Below are 21,406 nucleotides of genomic sequence, written 5' to 3'. Positions count from 1 at the left end.
AAACTACGGACGCGAATAAAAAGCTTAATCGGACATTTCTAATATAATACAGGAGCCGTAATATAATGTCTACATCAGAATACATTCAGTGCCTTGCCTGTCAATGTAACCATTAACAATGGCGCATAATACAGGGGTAGTTACGCTATTGATGGGATTATGTGTGCCAATCAACTGCATGAATGGTCCGAATTAGTTTCGCGCACTCCGAAAAGCCGATCAGAAAAACTTACAAAAAAAATAAGATTCGAACGCGTATAAGAGTCAATTACTCAAAAGCATATCTATAACAGATCATTGTTTTTTCTTAGTTTTATTTCATTTTATATTCTAAAGATCATTTTCTCGATTTGATAGAATGTAATAGAAATTATTTTTAACAGTAATGCCTTAACGTGCTTGCAATGATGCTTATAGATCGAAATTGAATTTGATATAAATGGCGTTTAATCACGTAATAATGAAAAATATATTTTTAATACGATCATTTACATACAAACTTACACACACACGCGCGCACATATATATGCATATATATACATATATATACATATATACATATATATATATATATATATATATATATATATATATATATATATATATATATATATATGTATATGAACAAATGAGAGGAAAAAAGGGAGTAAGCTGGCAGGTTTCGCTCTCGCTTTTCAAAAGCTGCCACGAGCTATTTGCGATAAAAAAGCCAAGAAAACAAATGTATTCCTACTATTAAAGAAAAAAACTACATTATGTTAGATTAACGGGGGATTAAGAAAAAACACTGAAGCGATTAAAATAACCCAACGTTATCATATTATTTTCTAACATTCCCATAGTTTAATTAAACTTAAGAGACAATTCCTTAACAGAACGTGAGGAGTCTCAAAAATATTAACCGGAAACCGTACACACTCACCATTCCATTATAGAATGTTGAAGATTATTCACGTTCGGTAGAGCAGGCAAGCTCACTTGTAATGATCGATACTTATAAAACATGCCCACACGAAATAACGCCCTGAAATGCCAATCACCATCAGTGGTTTTCATAGAAGACAGATAATTTAATTTAATAGCTATCACATGGATAATACTGATGAGCATGGTAGACACTACCCGCCGAAACAGACACTTGCGGTTGCAAAAGCAACCAGTGTATCCCAGTACCCGGGAGCTTATCCTACTACCTCCACCTAACCGTATTAACTGTCGGTAATCGTTACTTCCACTCACTGCCAGTCAGTGAATGTCAGTGCAAAACAATGCCGGAATATTGATAAAAGACGACTAACAGTTAACAGAATTTTAACTAAAATATCAAATTGAGGTATACACTGATCCTGACTGGCACTTACTGCCGGTTAAAAAAAAAACAGTGCCTAACCGTTCAGGCAATATTCGTCAGTTATCTTCCCAAACGAATTCAGTTAGTAGCTTCCGCTAGCTGCAATTACCAGACTATGCCCGACTACGGAAACTAGATAATTTGTGGAAAAAACTAGAAATTACTGGTTGCACAGGAGAGAGGGGAGTAGATGCACTTACCTTGTAACTAACCAAAAGAGTTGTTGTTTCCTAGAAGCGTTATAAAGCTTTACCTTGGTCATGTGATGGTGATCACATGACATTTTCAGACCTATAAAGGGAGGTAATCAAACTCCTTGTTGTTGTTACAATTTTCAATTGTATTTACAATTTTGCTGCTGATGGTTACAATTTCAGTAGTGTTTACTTTTGCTGATGATGCTGATGATTACATTGATTACTTATTTTGTAAACTGACTGTCACGTCGCGGAAGGGGCAATTCTTTCGCAACTCTAAAGGTGAGTGTATCTTGCTTCCTTCTCGACTGAGCAGTCTTATTACTTTTAGGAAATTAATTTTTCCACATATTGAGAAAGAAACCCCAATACTAACATGGATAGTAGCAAAGCAGATCTACGGAGAATAATTTCTACCCTATGGATCAAAATCCGAACAATTCTGGAGACGGCTCATCAGGAGGATGAAATCTCCGTTAAATCATTCTCTGCATTGCAGAAATCCGTTTATGAGTATTTGGTGGAGGTAGACGTATGCGTTAGCAAACTCCAACTTCAATCTTCTGAGGAGGAGGACTGGGTGAGAATTGAGAAGGAGGCTCTGGCAAACGCTTTGCGATTCCGAAAGGAACTGGAACATCTTGAGTTGAAATTCCTCCCTGCTGCCCCTGAGTCACTAAGCCTTGCTCAAGGTACCTCTGAACGTGAGAAAGGATTGTCATCTTTTACCGTGAAGCCATCTCAAATAGAAATTACGGGTCCTACCTTTGATGGGTTGGCTATGTAATCCAATCATATGAGCTTTAGGAATTTTTTGCCGCGTTTTGAAAACTGCGTAGCTGGTATGGCCAATGATGCCGAAAGACTGAATTTCTTAAAATGCTCTGTCTGGTCAACCTCTCCTGTTGATTAACCATTTTAGTATATGCAACAGGAATTATGAGTTGGCTCTCCCGGTCCTGAAAAGCGAGTATCTCGATGAAGACGAAATTATAGATAACATCTTCCAGGACATTTTAGACTTCTCCTGTAAACGAGAAAAATCGTACACCAGTTTAACTGGGTGTATGTCCAGAGCAGCCTCACTTCTTGCAGAGTTGGAAGGCACATTTGATTGATCATTCTCTAATAACTCTTCTTCTGGGGCGCGCCTTATGGCGAAGATTCTCTTCTCCAAATGCCCCAGAGAGGTTAGAGGAGAGTTAATCCAGATTTCCGGTAAAAGAATCCCTACCTTATCCTCCATTTTGCAAGATACCAGGGAGACGGTCAAACGTCTCCTTATCAAGGGGGACGAGGTCCCTGGGTTTATCCCTAATACTGGGCGGGGCTCCTCCGGGAATGTGTCATCCAGACCAGCGTCCTATTCTGGCCGAAGGGATTCTTTTCTTCATGTTAACTCTGCCTGTGGAAAATGGTCTAGCCTCCCCCCGGTCGTGTGTGTTACCTGTGGTAGAGATGGCAACTATGTTTCTGTCAACTGTTTGTTGGGCACGGGCAGTGGCCGGACTTATCTGTCCAGTATGGTGTTGCAGACCTTTGGTTCTTTGGAGTCGATCGGGCTGGATTGTGATTTGAAGCTAACCACGATCCTTGGAGATTGTGACCGACAATTTAAAAAAGGTAGTGTTGGAGACGGGCATTGGACCACATTGTTCTCATTCTCTTCCAGTGTTAGTGCATGAGGACATAGAAATTTTAGTACGTGTTGAGGAACTGGATTCCATTTTAGATGAGTTCCAACGCCTTAATTGTCCCCTAGCTGGTAGATTTCATAGGGGCACTGGGTTTGTACCTATTCATGGTATTGTGGGCCTTGATTTTATTCAGCAGTTGGGGGCTCTCAACTTGTTCCTTGTTTGCGTGGGAAAGCATTCTCCACACCAACAGGACTGGTTCCCTTTGGTGAGGTACAGCAGTTTCTTTGTTCAGAACTTTTTACACATAGGGAGCCGGAGTGTCTTGCTTTCGATTCAGTCCTAGCCTCAACTGCTGATGTTAAACCTTCTCACTTGTGTTTTGTGTTGGAATCTCAAAGCAAGTATGAAGATCGCCTGAGCGATTTTTTCATGGACAGTGACGTGCATAGGGGATCGCAAAAATTGTTCAGTGTAGAGTCTCTGGGTATAGATGAGCAGAAACTGTCCAATTACGATGAACGGAAGATTGCTCATTTTCAACAATCCATCTCGTTTAAGGACAATAAATATTATGTCCAGTTACCCTGGGACGACGACAAATTATCTCGCGTACCTTCGAACCATGCAGTGGCCTTGCGCATATTGGAGCATGTAGCACGAAAATTGGAGCGGAGGCAGCTTTATAATGATTGTCTGCAGGTTTTTCGTGATCAGGAACGTGAAGGAATTATAGAAGAGATTTTTTTACCTCCACAGAGGTTTAAGGAGTTTATATGGATTCCACACAGACCTGTTTTAAAGTCAGACCCTACTTCTACCACAAAAATTAGGCCCGTTTTCAAATGCAGTCTCAAGACTGGGGGGGGTTTCCTTCCCTTAACGAAGCAACCTACCAGGGAGTGAATCTTACGAGTGATCTATTAAATTTATTGCTCACCTTCCGTGCTAATAACCATGTTGTGTTAGCGGATATAAGGAAGGTTTTCCTGATCATACGACTGAAACTGGAAGCAGATAGAAACCGATTCTGTTTTTTTCTGAGGATGGGGGTCGAATCCGCTGCTTTAGATATAATACCATTATATTTGGGTTTGCTTCCAGTCCCTTCATACTAAATTATGTCCTCCGGTCCTATGCTGCTCAGTTCCCAATGGACAATTGTAGGTTTTTGATGGAGAACAGATTTTACGTGGATAATCTGGTGATGTCAGATGATAATCCAGATGAACTGTGTAGATTATACGCTCTCTCTCGGGAACGACTGCTTCAGGGAGGTTTTGAATTGCAGTCTTGTAATTCTGATCATGTGGGTATCCGAGGTGAAATGGAAAAACATGGGACATTGAGTGTTCATGGTAACAATTGGGAAAAGGTGCTGGGGTATCGATACTCTCCTCTCTCGGATGCCCTTCATGTGACACCTGTTAATTGCAACCCTTGTGCTTGCACAAAAGACATATTCTCGGGGAGACAGCGAAGGTCTATGATCCCTTATCATTGTGCTTGCCGGTTACATTGCGGGGCCGTATTCTGTTGAGCAGGCTTTGGAAGGGGGTTGCATGGGATGTCCTGGCGCCACCAGAATACTTGTCCTTATGGAAAAAGCTTTCATCTGATCTCTCTGAACTGGGGACCATTTACTTTCCTCGAAGAGCGTTCAGTGAGAATGGAGTGGGCGAACTCTTTCTCTTCTGTGATGCCTCTTCAGAGGCATACGGATTCGCCGCTTACACGGTGCAAGATTGCCATTCGTGCCTGGTGTTTGCAAAGGCTAGGGTGGCTCCCTTGAAGAGGAATACTCTTCCTACACTGGAGCTTATGGCAGTGTTCTTGGCTTTTAGATGCCTGCCCACTATTTTACGGAGCTTTGGCAGATTCTCTCCTTCTGAGATTTATGTGGCCACTGATTCTTAGGTTGTTCTTTCTTGGCTAGTCTCAGGGACTATTGTGAGTAAGAACCTGTGGCCCGTAATAGACTGAAGGACATTCAGCAGATGAGTGGAGAGTTGGTATCTGCACTTGGCTTTGTTCCCTCCTTTCGATACATCCCAACCGCAGAAAACACTGCCGACTTGATCACAAGGGGGTTGAAGATGCAAAAATTCAGAACCTGCTTCCAACTGTGGTGTCATGGTCCCAGTTGGTTGAGTAGTGGTTCTGCACCATGGACAACACAAGAGTTGCCATGTCTGATCATGAAGACTATGCAGCATCAAGTATATGCTGAAGAAATAGAATTCTTGTTAGATTCTTCAGGCAAGACTCTTCCTGCATTGGTGCGGGCCCTTGACCTCTTCATCGATAGTGATGGACTCATCAGGTCGGGTGGTAGAATGAGCCGATCTCTCCACTTTAACGTGGTAATTTAACACCCGATTCTGTTGGCAAAACATCACTCAGTGACTAGACTTATCATCATGGATGCACATGACAGATGCCAGCACTTGGGAGTCGCTTTTAGATGCCTGCCCACTATTTTACGGAGCTTTGGCAGATTCTCTCCTTCTGAGATTTATGTGGCCACTGATTCTTAGGTTGTTCTTTCTTGGCTAGTCTCAGGGACTATTGTGAGTAAGAACCTGTGGCCCGTAATAGACTGAAGGACATTCAGCAGATGAGTGGAGAGTTGGTATCTGCACTTGGCTTTGTTCCCTCCTTTCGATACATCCCAACCGCAGAAAACACTGCCGACTTGATCACAAGGGGGTTGAAAATGCAAAACTTCAGAACCTGCTTCCAACTGTGGTGTTATGGTCCCAGTTGACTGAGTAGTGGTTCTGCACCATGGACAACACAAGAGTTGCCATGTCTGAGTCGACGCAGCCAGGAGATAGTCCGTTCCTCTTGGAATGCTGCTATCCTCCATGGAGAGGAATCTCGTACGGTGCTTCCCTTAGAAAGATTCTCTACCTTTTCAAAGCTTTTGAGGGTGACCACCCTGGTAGTTGTTTATTAATCGATTGCGGCCAGTAGAGGTTGACTGTGAAAAGCTGGCAGCCATTCTGATCATGAAGACTATGCAGCATCAAGTATATGCTGAAGAAATAGAATTCTTGTTAGATTCTTCAGGCAAGACTCTTCCTGCATTGGTGCGGGCCCTTGACCTCTTCATCGATAGTGATGGACTAATCAGGTTGGGTGGTAGAATTAGCCGATATCTCCACTTTAACGTGGAAATTAAACACCCGATTCTGTTGGCAAAACATCACTCAGTGACTAGACTTATCATCATGGATGCACATGACAGATGCCAGCACTTGGGAGTCGCTTCCACATTGGCAGAATTAAGACGCCATGGTTACTGGGTACCCAAGGGCATACAGGCAGTGAAGACGGTCCTGGCTTCATGCGCCCTGTGCCAGAAGTACAATGCCAGACAAGTCATGCCTCCTAATGTTGCCAACCTTCCTGCTTCCCGTATCGAACTGGAGGTTCCCTTCAAACACACGGGGGTAGATTTTACAGGCCACGTGTGGGTTAAAGAAGGTAATAAGGAGGTGAAAATGTACCTGCTCATCTTCACTTGTCTCAGTGTCAGAGCTGTACATGTCGAGGTGGTGCCGGACATGAGCGTGTTGTCCTTTCTGCAGGCTTTGGTGCGGTTCACCAACCTATATGGCATTCCCTCTGCCATTTATTGTGACAATGCTAAAACCTTTTTAGGTGGTGGGCGGTTGTTTAAGAGGCTGGTATTGACTCACGATTACCAACAGAAATTCCGCTCCTGTTTAATCAAGTTCTGCCCCATCCCCCTTTTCTCGCCCTGGGTTGGGGTGTCTGGGAGAGGAGTATCCAGACAATCAAGAATTGCCTTTTTAAGGTGGTTGGTAGAGGCCAGATGAATTATTTCACCTTATTGACCATCATATCGGATATTCGAAGAGCCATCAACAACCGCCCTCTAACCTATCGAGAGACTGAGTTGGAGGCAGTAACCCCCAATATGTTTTTGCGGCCTAATGAGAGTCCCGGGCTGCTTTTGAGTCTCAATGATGCAGTTTTTTGCCGCACACCTTCCTCCCAGTCGAGAGAGGTTTCTCAGAACCATGCGGGTACGGGACCAGTGTCTGGAGAAATTCCAAGCTCTCTGGTACAATGAGTACTTGTTGAGTCTCAGAGAGAGACTCCAGGGTCGGTCCAGACTGTCTATCCGGAATCGTTTAAAGGTTGGAGACGTTGTGTTGGTGAAGAGTCATCTGAAGCCTAGGCCCTTTTGGGTCCTTGGAATCATCCTGGAGGTGTTTTGCGGAGAGGATGGCGTAGTCAGGCCAGCAAGGGTCAGACAGGGGGCCGAGAATGCAGTACATATCCACTCATTAAAGAACCTATTTCCCCTGGAATTATCCTTGAGTGAAGAGGATCAAGCTCCAACTGTACCTGTATCAGTTGATGAGCCGGCAGATCTCGGTGATACTCCTCCCTAGTCTGCATGTTCCAATGAAGTTGTTTGGTATTGTCCCATATGTAGTTCCCCGCAGGGTGACCAGGACATGATTTGCTGTAATAGATGTGACGACTGGTGTCACTTCAGGTATGTGGGGATTGAGTCTCCTCCTCCTGAAAAACAAAAGTGGTACTGTCCCGATTGTGTCCCGCTACGACGTCGGCGAGGCAGGCCTAGCCTCCTCCCCGAATAGTTAGAGATCAACCAAAAAAGAGAATAAACAAAAAAATGTACTAACATGTTACTGTTTTGAGTAAGAGCCTACCCTTATATTCTTTGTTTCCCTTCATGTTCTTTTTTTTTTCTTCCTGGGGAATGTGTGGAAAAAACTAGAAATTACTGGTTGTTCAGGAGAGAGGGGAGTAGGTGCAATTACCTTGTTACTAACCAAAAGAGTTGTTGTTTCCTAGAAGCGTTATAAAGCTTTACCTTGGTCATATGATGGTGATCACATTACCTTTTCAGACCTATAAAGGGAGGTAATCAAACTCCTTGTTGTTGTTACAATTTTCAGTTGTATTTACACATTTGCTGCTGATGGTTACAATTTCAGTAGTGTTTACTTTTGCTGATGATGCTGATGATTACATTGATTACTTATTTTGTTAACTGACTGTCACGTCGCGGAAGGACAATTCTTTCGCAACTCTAAAGGTGAGTGTATCTTGCTTCCTTCTCGACTGAGCAGTCTTATTACTTTTAGGAAACTAATTTTTCCACAAATTGTTTCATACACGGACACAACGGACTGCTATTTTCGTTGGCTGAAGAACGTCATTTGATTTGGTTAAAGGGAGGAGCCCATCGACGCTCTAATATTTCAAACGATTAAACCTAGTGCACTGGTTCTGCTGTTTCAAAAAAATATAATAGTTTAAAAATTAATAAGAAAATACTGCATTAACGGAATTGATATTATAATTATGTTTTCATTTTAGAAATTGTAACTGTTTTCTAGTTCAGGTGGAATGTCACATACATATATACGATGGGAGTTATTGCATGGGGTAATAAACCTCCATTAAGTCTTTATATATAAGTATATGTGTGTGCGTGCGTACGTTGGGTAATTTTCTATTTCGTTTATATTTCTTCTTTAAACAAATACAATAATTGAAGAACATACAGCTTGCTTTTATCACCTGTGTATTTTGTAAGAATATTAATTTTCTATGGCTGTATGTATGTATATATATATATATATATGTGTGTGTGTGTGGGTGTGTCTGTGTGCATATATCTGTGTATATATATATGTGCCTATATAAATGTGTATGTGGGTGTCCGTATGTATATGTTTGTGTGTATGTCTCTCTCTCTCTCTATATATATATATATATGTTTTTTTTTTCTGTGAGCCTGTATATATGTATGTCTCTATATATGTATATATGTGTGTCTGTATATATGTATATATGTATGTATTTGAATGTGTATATATATGTGTATATATGCTTGTATATACATAAGTTTGTATATATATATACACATGTCTGTATACATACATGTATATATATATATATATATATACATGTCTGTGTACATACATATATATTTATATATATATATATATGCATATATGTCTATATATATGTCTGTGTATATGTATATATCGATATATATATATATATTTCTGTATATATATATATATGTTTGTGTCTGCATGCATATATATACATATATTTGAACATATATATATATATATATACGTGTGTACGTCAACGTCTATATATATTGATATATATCTATATGTATATATATATATATATTTATATATCTGTATATATATATATATACATAGATATAATTTAATATATATATATATATATATATATGTGTATATATACATATATATCGGTATGTATATATATATATATATATATATATATATATATATATATATATATATATATATATATATATATATATATATATATATATATGGCTGTATATATTTATGTATGTATATATATCCCTGAAGGATTAAAAACAAGATCTTCCAAAGGGCGAATGAACTCTTTTTTCTGGTCAACGGCCAACTAGCACAGTGTATATTTATGTGTGTGTATATGTGTATTTGGCTGTAGAGGGCTCCCGTAAGCCGAGGTGAAGGCAACCTTTCTAGGAGAAGCGAATCCCTGATGTAAAAAAAAACCATAAAGCGGAAGACCATTACCCGCATTAAGCTTGTCTGCAGACTAATTTGTTGCTGGTTATCTTGCTTTTGCTTGTTGATGGATCTCAACATTTTGAACCGAGAGAGCAACTGTGCTGTCGTACAAAGCTAAGATTCTGTAACATCATATTTGTATAGATACTCCCTCAGGAATTGGGCTCATGGATTTTAAATGTCACTCGTCTGACAAGACGTTGCAATCATCATATACATATACATATATATATATATATATATATATATATATATATATATATATATATGCAGATATGTTTATGCCCGCATATATACACATGTCTATATACATTTTTGTACTTACTTATATATATATATATATATATGTATATGTGTATATTTATGTGTGTGTATATATATATGTATGTATATGTCTGTATATATACGTATGTGCTGATATGCATGCCTTTATATATATATATTTATATGTATAGATATATGTATATATAAGTGTATCTATATATGTATATACTTCTCCATGTATATATATATATACATATATATATATATACATATATATATATATATATATATATATATATATATATATATATATATATATACCCCTGTAACATTTATATATGTTTGTATATATAGGTATATATATATATATATATATATATATATATATATATATATATATATACATGTGTTCATGTACACATATATGTATTTCTGGATATATATTCATATGTCTCCGTGTCTCTCTCTCTCTCTCTCTCTCTCTCTCTCTATATATATATATATATATATATATATATATATATATATATATATTAATTTATTTGTTTAGATGTATATATATATGTTTATGTATATATATATTCTTTATATATATATATGTATATATATAATGTCTTGTAAACCCTTTAAATTGAATTTACGACGGATTACATATTTATGCAAGCTATAGAATTCGAAAACAAATATATTTATTCTATATTATTACTTATTCACACGATGAGTGTGTTTTAATGAAAATCGTCAACAAACATATATTCGTACGTAGCCTATAAAATCTCCTGTCGGAAATTACTATTAGGAATTCAACTAGGTTTAGTATTACACAGCATTTTTTTTATTATGGTGCACAGGAGACGGTACCATTTAAATCCATGGGAGCTTTCCAAATCTGCAATAAAGTAACGATGGTCTGCAGTATCTAAGGACATATTTGGTTTTTATTTTAACTGATACAACTGAGTAGTCGATAAATCTCAGTGGGTACAAAACGAAAGATAAGGATAGCCCTGGGAAAGTTGTTAAAATTACGACTAGAAGACTTGCTTACTGAATGGCAGTGTCGTTCAGACAAGTGGGTTCATGAGTAATCGTATGTGATTGACTTCCCCTCATCATCCACTTCGTCTGAGTTGCATAGCTATTAAATCTTGTGAATATTGAAGTGACTAGAGACGTGAGTGATACGCGAAGGATTATCATGAGCAGACAAGATATTGTCGATTCTCTCGGTGGTATCTTTAAAAATTATAGCTCTTATACTGTTTTTAGGGCGATGGTATGAAGACGCTGCTCTTGGCAAATGGAATTCCGAAACACATATAGGGAAAATTTGTGCATTCTTGAGATATAAGTAAAGTTTTCCATACCTATTGCGGTCTTGGGACTCAAATTTTTGTACTAGTGCACTTACTGATCCGCGCTATTTTAAAATCGTATTTCCAAGGTTAATTAAAGTGTTATGATATGTTTTCATTCAATTGTAAGGTTAAAATATAGAATAGTAAGAAAACTCCCTCCCCTCTTAATGTTAATAATGGCTTTTTAAATAATAACGTTACTATTTCAGAACGGTTCAATAAGTGCAATAATACCCAGATTTTAATTAAGAAGTTATCTAAGGAATCATCCGGCTAAATGCCGGTTTCGAACAAGACAAAATAGCTCTTATTTTGTCTCATGTACTTGGATATCAACCGCTGGGACATAGGAGTAATATCCTTTGATATTGGAGAATTTGTACTTGGTAGTTGGGATTTACGTTGTAAGTTGGTATTCTGGGTTACACTTGCATTGTTTTTCGAGATGTTTTATGATTGGATATTAGGATATATAAAAAAGTCTTATAAGTTTATTAGAGCATGATTGATGGAAACAGTAAGAAAGTAAAAGCGATGAAAGTGTTATTTCTAGACCATGATGAAGTTATATTGCCAAATGAGTCACTGATATGCATCGAGAAGCCCAACCAGACACTTACTATTTGGTACAGAATTCATGCAAAAATAGTTGAAGTTCCGGTACTTAGCATTTGCTGATAGTACAATCTCCTTCGACGTCAATACAAGGTTCAGACCCCGTAGTGTCAGTTCGATATACAAATTGTAATTTTCCATTTACAACGAGATACATAGGTCATAGCACTATAATTATAAACTTATTTTCAAGCGGGATAATGCGTGGACTTATTAGTTTTTTATAGGAAAATCTGAAATGAAATTGTGGAAAAAATTCTAAAACAGCATGAGATATAATTGCGAGAAATAAATAAATAAAATATTTCTAACAATTTCTAAAACTCCAGGATAAGTAAATAATCATGATGCCTTTCATAAAAATATCATTTGTGTAGGAAATACAGCGTTTATTCTCCAACCTTTCTGCATTCCAAATGCGTTAGTTAACGTCTCACTTGAAAGCAGCGTACATGTTAGTTATTCCGCTATAAGACTGGTCAAGGGTTAACTTATTTACCAAAATTACTGTGTGGGTAAGTTTAAAGCACCATCATTTCAAATCGTAGATTTACGATATTCAAATAGGGTGTTTTTTTATATCTTTTGCAAACATTATCTCTGTAGATCTAATTAATTATGATAGACCTGTATTGGAATCGTTACATATTCACACTCAGAACACATTTGTTGTATAGACAGTTTCAAGTAGAAATATATGAGTAAAATAATTCAGCTGAGACTTATCCATTGAAACAATAGACGTCTATCTACAGACAGTTCCCAGAAATATGCCTTCTCTTTTGTGAAAAAAGTATCCCCATACTACAAGGTTTTAACAAATAATCTGCAGTGTCGACCACGTGTTACGCTGTCCTTGTGCGATCATGTTTAAGCCAGTTTTTTTTTCTATCGCTATTGGCCCACTTGTGTTACTCATCTATTTCAATTCTCTTTAACAACAAGGGTGCATTTTTCTTTTCATATAGCTTATTTTCCCTTACTACCTCACCGTGACATGACACCTAACAAAATGCGGCATTTGGATGAGTTTGCAGTTTCTACCTCTGCCATGCACACCTCTGTTTTATGTTATATAATTTCACATGCGAACTAACATTTACAATAAATTTATAAATACTACGTTGAGATAAATATAAAGACAGGGCAAGAAAAATGAATACACCTATATTATAAATAAATGCATCCAAATAAAATCTTTTAAGGACGACTTGGCTGAATGTTACTCTCCTTTTTCCTCGTCAGAAATACCTTCCTTCATTTTATGTGTTTTGGGGCCTTTGTAACAATGGAATTTCACAGGATTAATCTAAATATATGAAAACAATTTTTATACGTTAAAATATTTACAGCGCAATCTGTTTCAATATCGATGAATTATCCCTTCCTCCTACTTAATCTCATGTCAGCAAACTATACAAAACTTATTACATTTTCCTTTTTGATTATTTATCGTCGACAGCTATCCTATCACACACAAGCACTAATTTTATTCACGTAATACTTGTTTTAACTTCTATTTTTTTCTAAGCTATTTCTTTTGTAAATGGGCCCTTCAGATGTCCAGTATCTAACTTCTGATGGTTAAGTGACGTTCTATACACGAAAAATGTGCTTCGATGGTCGATTTCTGTCGCCATCGTCTTGAATGTCTATGAAGAAATCCGTCGTAATCAACATCATCCATGTCTTTATCCAAGGATAGTAAATACTTTAAACAAACCGGCGCTATTTATCTTTTTCCACAGTTACAAATGCAACAGCTGCGTTTTATTAATAAAAATCTCCAGTATTCCGTTTAAGTCAAGTGAGTTCCTGTACCGTCACACATTTTCGCTTGCGATTAGTTATAAAATTTACGTTGGCCTAGAATATTAAGATATCTTTCTTACGTATTAGATTAATAGGAATCCGGGTAAGAGAATACTGAAAAAAGCGGTAGACAGCGAAATAAATAGAAATAAAATAAAAATCATCAGCCAGTCAGCAGCGCCTATGCTATTGAGAGGCCGTGCATTTTTTATCTTAAATAATTAGTTATCTAAAAAAAACTGAGGATATTAAGTAATCTTAGTTTAGAGTCGAACATCATTTATCCAAATTGAATACTTATCGAAGAGAATGTACGCAAATAATTTCTACTTGTTTTATTCTAATTGTTTACATAAACAATACTACTAACCCTTTGAAACCGTGTAGCGACCATTGGAAATTTATCTCTTATACCCTTACATCAGTCTGGATTATTTGTCTTTAACCGGAAATAGTCTATTAATCGTGACATAACGTGTTAAAAAACTTCATTTAGCAATCAAAAATATGACAAAAATATAGAAAACTGGAGATTGATAAGAAAAAAAAAACAATATCGTTTACAACCCTTACTTTTTAAGGTTTTCATTTATAGCTAGGTTACTTCCTTTCTTTTAGACTTCCATGGTTACATTGCTTCTTCTTTTTTATTTTATTTTTTTTGTAAAATGACATTGTAAACATGTACCAAATGACATTCTGTAACGAACTCTATAGTTTTAATGATGCCTTTGCATACACTCTCTCAAGATACGAAGATAATATACCTTGGCTCACTCTATATCTGTTATACAAATACATCTATATAAAGATATTTTCTACAATGACACTAACTCCCTTGGTCAAAAGTCTCCTCGTAATACATCGTGCTTATCCAGTGTTCCGTGTGTCTATCACATTTCACTCTGCCTTATTTAGAAAATGCTTTTGATGTTAAACATAAATATTTGCCCTTCTCTTACATAAAATGTATATTTTTGTTCAATAATATTTTCTTTCTTCTTCCCCGACATGTGGTTGCTTCGCACAAAAATATTGTTTGCGTACATCGGTTGTTGCTGCTGGCGCCATACGCCAATCCATGCTTTGTTATACATAACCATAATTCGTTGTAAAAAATAAACAATAAATAAGTAAACAAACAAGAAAAAATAATAAATAAATACTTTAAATTAATGCATCTTAGTTGCTACTATTTGTTACTATATTTACCATCTCTCGCGCACATAATAATAATCTTAATATAATGTATTTCAACATAAATATATTAGAATTACAATATATAGTTTTATTTAATCATGATTTTTTGGAAGTTTCAGTGTTTTATTTTATTAACACAGAGAACTAACACTAGTATACATACAGAGAACCGTAGTCCATGAGTGTTTTAAGATTAACAACTTGAGCGTTTCATTACACATTTAAAATCGAATTCAATTGAAAGCCATACCCATTGCCCTGTGTATAAGTTAAACTGTAAGTTTTTACATGTGCATCCTAAAATTAACGGAGAGTAAATCACACCGCTTCCTCTGTGCATTCCTAGACAAATACTATAATCTTTAGCATTCAAAATCACTCTCTTGGTGTTCCCTGTTTCAAATATAATGAATACTTTTAAACATGCAAAAAAACAATCAGTAGTGTCCATTGAGGGGGGTGGAATGCACACTAGGTGTAATGAAAGAAAGCTTTATAATTTGGAGGAATTTGATAAGTTGGCCTTATCCACTGTCTATCGGCGCGTAGGAACTTTGGGAAATAAGGTGTTTATTACTGATCTTGATTTATCCTGCATAAATATTCTTCAATTTTCAAATGGTAACTGATTGGATATGCAGTAGACAAAACATTACTCAATTTAGTTTATCCCCCCGGATTTTTGTTCCAATTTTTCCGTCGCTTGGAAGTTCAAGATGACTAAACTATTTAGAAGCACGCTCAATCTGAATTTTACAAAGACAAAATCAAAAGTAAACGCCTTAATAGATGCAACAATACGTAATAAAGTAATAGATATGCACACAACAAATGAATCTCATGAAAAACGATAGAGAAATGGAAATAAATGTGCAAAATCTGCCTATTTCTTAAAAGATACCACTAACACAAAAATAAATTTATCAATAAAGTCAATAATATTTGGTAATGGAATATGCCACGGTAGAAAGCATTGGGCGAAATCCAACTGTGATGGATATTAAATATCCAGGTTTTCATTGATCTATTGTAATCTATGTTGACCCTGTCTCTCAAACTATCCATAAAATATAAATAATGCATCATATTGGAAATATTGATTTTCCGGATGGGGAACACATGAGAGAATGCGTTTATTTCAAATAAAATATGAAATGAAAAATTGTAAAATGCTTAATATATAAGCAGGAAAATACTTTATTCCAGAGTAATATACAATACAGTATATATTTTCTATTCATATTAGGTATGAGAATGGGAATGTTATTAAAAAGGATTGCTTGAACTGGATTATCAAGCATATTTTATATTTAAACTATAATTGAGCACGTTAGTATATTGGAATAAATGGACACGTCAATATACGTTAAAGCCGATTTCATCAAATACGTGCATATTGTGATGGCAATATTATTTCATACGTAAGCAAGGCAGATATACGTAGATGAGTTTTCAAAGGTCAGGTGAGAGAAAAAAATACCAGATACATGAGTTCAAATAAATATATCACACACCGTTATTTTAAGAAAACATCTGAAGAAAGCTGATGACATATTTTCTTAAAACACATGATCCGTTGCTAAAGTATAAAATACATGCCATTTATTTTATAAATTAACATTTATCAAATACTTACACCAATGTTCAATAAAGTAAGAAAGCCGTATTAATATAAGTAAACCTTACATTGAACTACATCAGAATAAGTGTAATTATGTACATGGGTGGCACAGCTGATATCTAAGCGCTAGGATAGTATACTAATTGATATTCAAATGTGTATTATTGTATAGCTACGTATAGAACTTGTTAATTGTTTACGCAACATTTTAATTTAGATGAATCTGCTGTAATTTTCCGCCCGAGAATTTCATAGGATTCGCCATGAAATTAATACGAGATATATAAATAGCTATATATTAGTACGGTTATGCGATGAAGCCGTTATCATACTGACATCCCTTAAAAGGATTGTACAATATTCGAAACGGCAAACAAACATTTGATACAAAAAATGCCGCTGGTCAAATCAACCTAGCAACATTCTGATTAGGTGAGGAAAACCTAGCATTATATTAATCGGAGAAAAGAAATCTCGATGTAAAATGAAAAGTAACAATATGTCAGTTTTAACTTTTTACAACTGTTTTTTTGGGGGGGAGAAAATAAAGCAAGTAATTACCCCCTCCCCCCCCCCACCAAAAAGTAAATCCCTAAAAAGATTATGTGATGAATAAAAATTAAAAAATCTATTAATTAATAAACTTGTTACTAGGTCAGGTGTCACAAAAAATTAGTAATGCAAGCATAAATTAATGAGCAACGAATAAACTTAAAACTCAGTGAACCTATTCGCTTCCCCTCCTAAAATATTACGATTATTAACTACATATATGTAACGTTCACATTAGTGCAAATTCAAACGCATTTCAGGTTAAAACATAATTTTCTACTTACATAGCATGTTGAAATTGGTAAAAATTCCAACGCATATAAACTGGAACCATTTTTACCTAATCAAGTGGTATGTCGAAAAAAGAAAACTCATATAATGCTTTTGTTGATTATGGATCTTTTAAATTACACATTTCAAGTTGAAATATTACCTACTTGTATGTAATGTTAAAATTAGTAAGTCTTTTGAGGCATTTCTGGTGAAAAAGTTATCACCTACTAAAATATCATGCCAATATAAGGAAATGCATATAAGGTTGTGTTTATTAGAAGTGAGTTTTCAGGTGAAACATAATAATCAACTACAATATGCCATGTTGAATTTAGCACAAATTCCAACACATATAAGGTAGAAACATTATGCATTACCTTAGTGTTAGTTTTAACAATGTAAAATAGTAAGGTATATTTGCTGATTAGAGGCCCTTTAAACCAATGTATTTCACGTGAAAGCAACACTACTTTCTTACATTACATGTTGAAATTAGTGTAAATGTCCATGCATTTAAAGTGAAAACATTATCACCTAATGATGTGTCATATTGTCTTCTTACAGTTCATGTTGAAATTAGTACACATTAAAACGCCTTTCAGATGAACACATAATTACCTACTAACATGTCATGTCTAGATAAGTTATACTAATGGTGTTGCATAAGGGTACATATGATAGAGATGAGAGAAAATTCATATTGGGATCATATAATACACGGACGTCGATGATGATGAGAGGGAGACATTTATACAGTTCTGGGATGTTTCTTATAACATATATTAGCAAGAAGAGATGGTGATAGATGCGCAGTTCTTACATTTCTTATAACGCATATAGAGAGGAGGAGAGCCACATCATCTTGGAAGGGTTACGCAATGTTCATAAGATGATTAACACATTACCTTTTGGGTGGTGAAAGATGACACATTACAACAGTTTTACAAAAAAACACAAAGATGATTCATTATTCATTTGACCGGTCGAATGATCATGACGTTAGGAATTCACATCTGTTCTACATGGTTAATCTTCTACCCCTTCCCTACAAAAGGTCAGATGATCACTGACTGTCAACTAACTGACTCTCCACTCTCTATCTGAATGACTTATTGGACTGACTGTGAAATTCGAACCCATAGAACTATATGGAGAATCGTTCTTTTATTATGACGTCAGAAGTGTGTTTCCAAAGTGACTAATTCACGTGGCTATGCATGGTTGTCCAAAACACACTTCTACATACAACGAATCCTCTCTTAACCTATTTGAAAACTGAACCTATTTTTTATATTGTATTTTTAATTTGTATGGTTCATTCTTTTTAGCTGGCATTTTTCATATTAAAATTCACAAAAGAGTGAACAATCAATTTTTTTTACGATATAAACAATATCTAACTATTAATAATAGGATGTTCAAATATACCTTTTTAGCACTCCTATTTCTAACATTCTATTTTTTAACCTTGCTTACAAAGTTCGAGTCTGGACTTATCCGAATCTCATTTTCACTTATCGAATGTTCTTCTTATTTACATGGAAAGGGGACAGCAATTTTCCTGGAACAATGGGTGCGTTTTTGATTAATGATATCTTAAACCTACGTATTCCAGGTATAAAAACACATTTTATCTACTAGTGGAAAAAACGAATACTACTAATAGGTTTACTATTGACACCGGCACTATGACTACAAATATATAATCGGAAAGATTAAAAAACTGACATGCGTAAATTTAGAATTTTTGTTCAAGACATAAAATACTTTTGGCCGTAACAGCTTGGAAGCTTCGAATAAACATTCTGCTTGCTAAGGAATTACAGCAACAGCTGCATATAAAATAAGAAATAGTAAATCGCAAAAAATTGACGAAACCTGTATTTATTCCTTTAAGTTTTATTGAAGCTGAGGTCGTAAAACTAAGAGAAAACGTAAATAGGTCGTAATCTGAGCAACTTACAGTGTACATGTGCAGAGTACGGACTATGTTGAAATAAAACTCTATTGTAAGGAAAGACATTCCAAATATAGTGAAGCGTGGAACGTTTAAAAAGAAAAAAAACATGTTGTACTTGCAATCAATATGGGTATTAGAAATAGATACCAGTAAAATATTAGTTACCTGAGAAAAATATTCAAATTATTCCGATGGTAGTCATTTACTGAGTCAATTGCTAGTAAATAATTGCAATAAACTTATTTTTGTAAGATTTCACGACAATTGCTAACGACTTTCCTACTTCATGTGCCTAGCCAACATTTAAACAAACATTCCCTGAGTTTTGAGACAATCTTTTGAGTTACTCGTTTGTGGAAAGCATTTCCGTTTATCTGCATTCCGACTTCGTATGAAATGATCGTTTTCAAGTCTAATAAGAATCTTTTACTATGAGTTCTGTTATATAAAAAAAAATCTTAACCTACCCAAGTTCCACCGTCCTTGATTTGTCTCACTATCTAATAACAATTCATTCTGATCTGAGTGACACCGCGACCTGGAATAGTGGTGCTATTCGAAGAAAAAATCGAACCAAAGTAGAACAGCAGTATATTAATAGTCGTGTTAGCAACTTAAAGGGAGCAAATTGGTGATGAGTGCTAATGTGTCACTCGCTATTTACGTTTATAAACAAAGGTGGTGTATAACATTAAAGCCTATAAATGAATAATATAAGTCATATGGTGTTCAACTCTGTTAGAATGGACTCGGATCGCCTTAGATAATGCTGGCGAAAATATTGAACTTTTTATTCAGCAGGAAAGAAACATCCGAGTATAACTTGTTTAATGCTTAAGCATTGGAAAAATCCGTAGACCTACATTCCTCTAGTCGGTGAAACAGAAGCAGATAGATGAAATCCGCAAGAGTTTGTTAAGTAATTGATTACATTTTAAAGACATGGACACGAAGTATCTAATACAACATACATTTTCAGCAAAACTCAAAGACAGGCTGCGCTGTGGTGTACAGATTGCCAGATTTTAAGGTTATATTTATTTTACATTTAACATCTTCGATTGCAAAGCTATAATGTGTTTTAGCAAAGTACAAATCATTATCATTTTATACATTTTGAGAAGAGACAACACTATTAGGGGGTTGTTGTGGGTCTTGGCTGAGGGCATAGAGATACATGGAGGGGGGAGGAAGATATGTGGGGGTAGGAGGAGGGGATTATTTTTAAATTCGAGTCCTAATGTTTAGGTTGGTGGCGTCTCGTTGGTGGAATGATTTCTTGATACGTATGTCTTGACCTGTTGGGTGTTCGCTCAGGTTGGGAGGCGGGGGTATGATGGGGTTCATGTATTTGATTTTTATTTGCTGTTAAGTGCTTGGAGAAGGTTAGCTTGCGGCCGTATGTGCGAGCACACACATGCGTACATACACACCCATATGCTTAAAGAGACGTTCACATGTACACTTGCATCTTCGCCTTGACATGTTATCGGTGCGTAAGTGAGAGTGGATGTGGATTTTTGCGGATGTATGTATGAGTTCATGTATGTGTGCATATGTGTGTGCATGTATATCTGTGTGCATGCATGCGTGTGGGGGAGTATATCTCTAGGTATGTACATTTATGAGGAGGTTACGTCGGCGCTCCCGTGTGCACCAACATCAACCCATTAAAAACCTCCACTAACGTAAAATATTACGCATATGAGCCTGGGAATGAGTTTATGCTCAGATCTATGTATAATCATATCTATATTTAACGAAAGTATTGCGTCTATATACACACTAATGAACTTAGATTTACACCTATGTAGACGAATATGTCTATACCAATAACTGTCTGTATATCTGGGTATGTATGTATGCGTATATATGCATGTGTGCATCCATGTGTGTGTCCGTTTGTACGTGGAAGTATCGATGTATATGTGGACGCACCTATGTATATG

At 36.0% G+C, this 21,406-nt stretch overlaps 2 protein-coding genes across 4 annotated transcripts in view; one reads left to right on the top strand and one right to left on the bottom strand.

Annotated features, from left to right (window-relative positions):
• The window catches only part of LOC145293851 (uncharacterized), a 3,143,230-nt gene that overhangs the window by 1,803,342 nt on the left and 1,318,482 nt on the right, over positions 1-21,406 (bottom strand). The window lies entirely within an intron of this gene.
• Positions 6,197-7,030, top strand: LOC145280123 (uncharacterized). The gene has a single exon (XM_080131883.1). The coding sequence runs from the start codon at positions 6,197-6,199 to the stop codon at positions 7,028-7,030; it is 834 nt and encodes a 277-aa protein (XP_079988009.1).

This window comes from Euprymna scolopes, chromosome 1 (genome assembly GCF_053919585.1).
Source record: "Euprymna scolopes isolate OS-2025 chromosome 1, ASM5391958v1, whole genome shotgun sequence".
NCBI classification, from domain to species: Eukaryota; Metazoa; Mollusca; class Cephalopoda; order Sepiida; family Sepiolidae; genus Euprymna; species Euprymna scolopes.
Note: the sequence above shows the minus strand (reverse complement) of the source record. Positions and strands in the feature narration are given on the sequence as shown.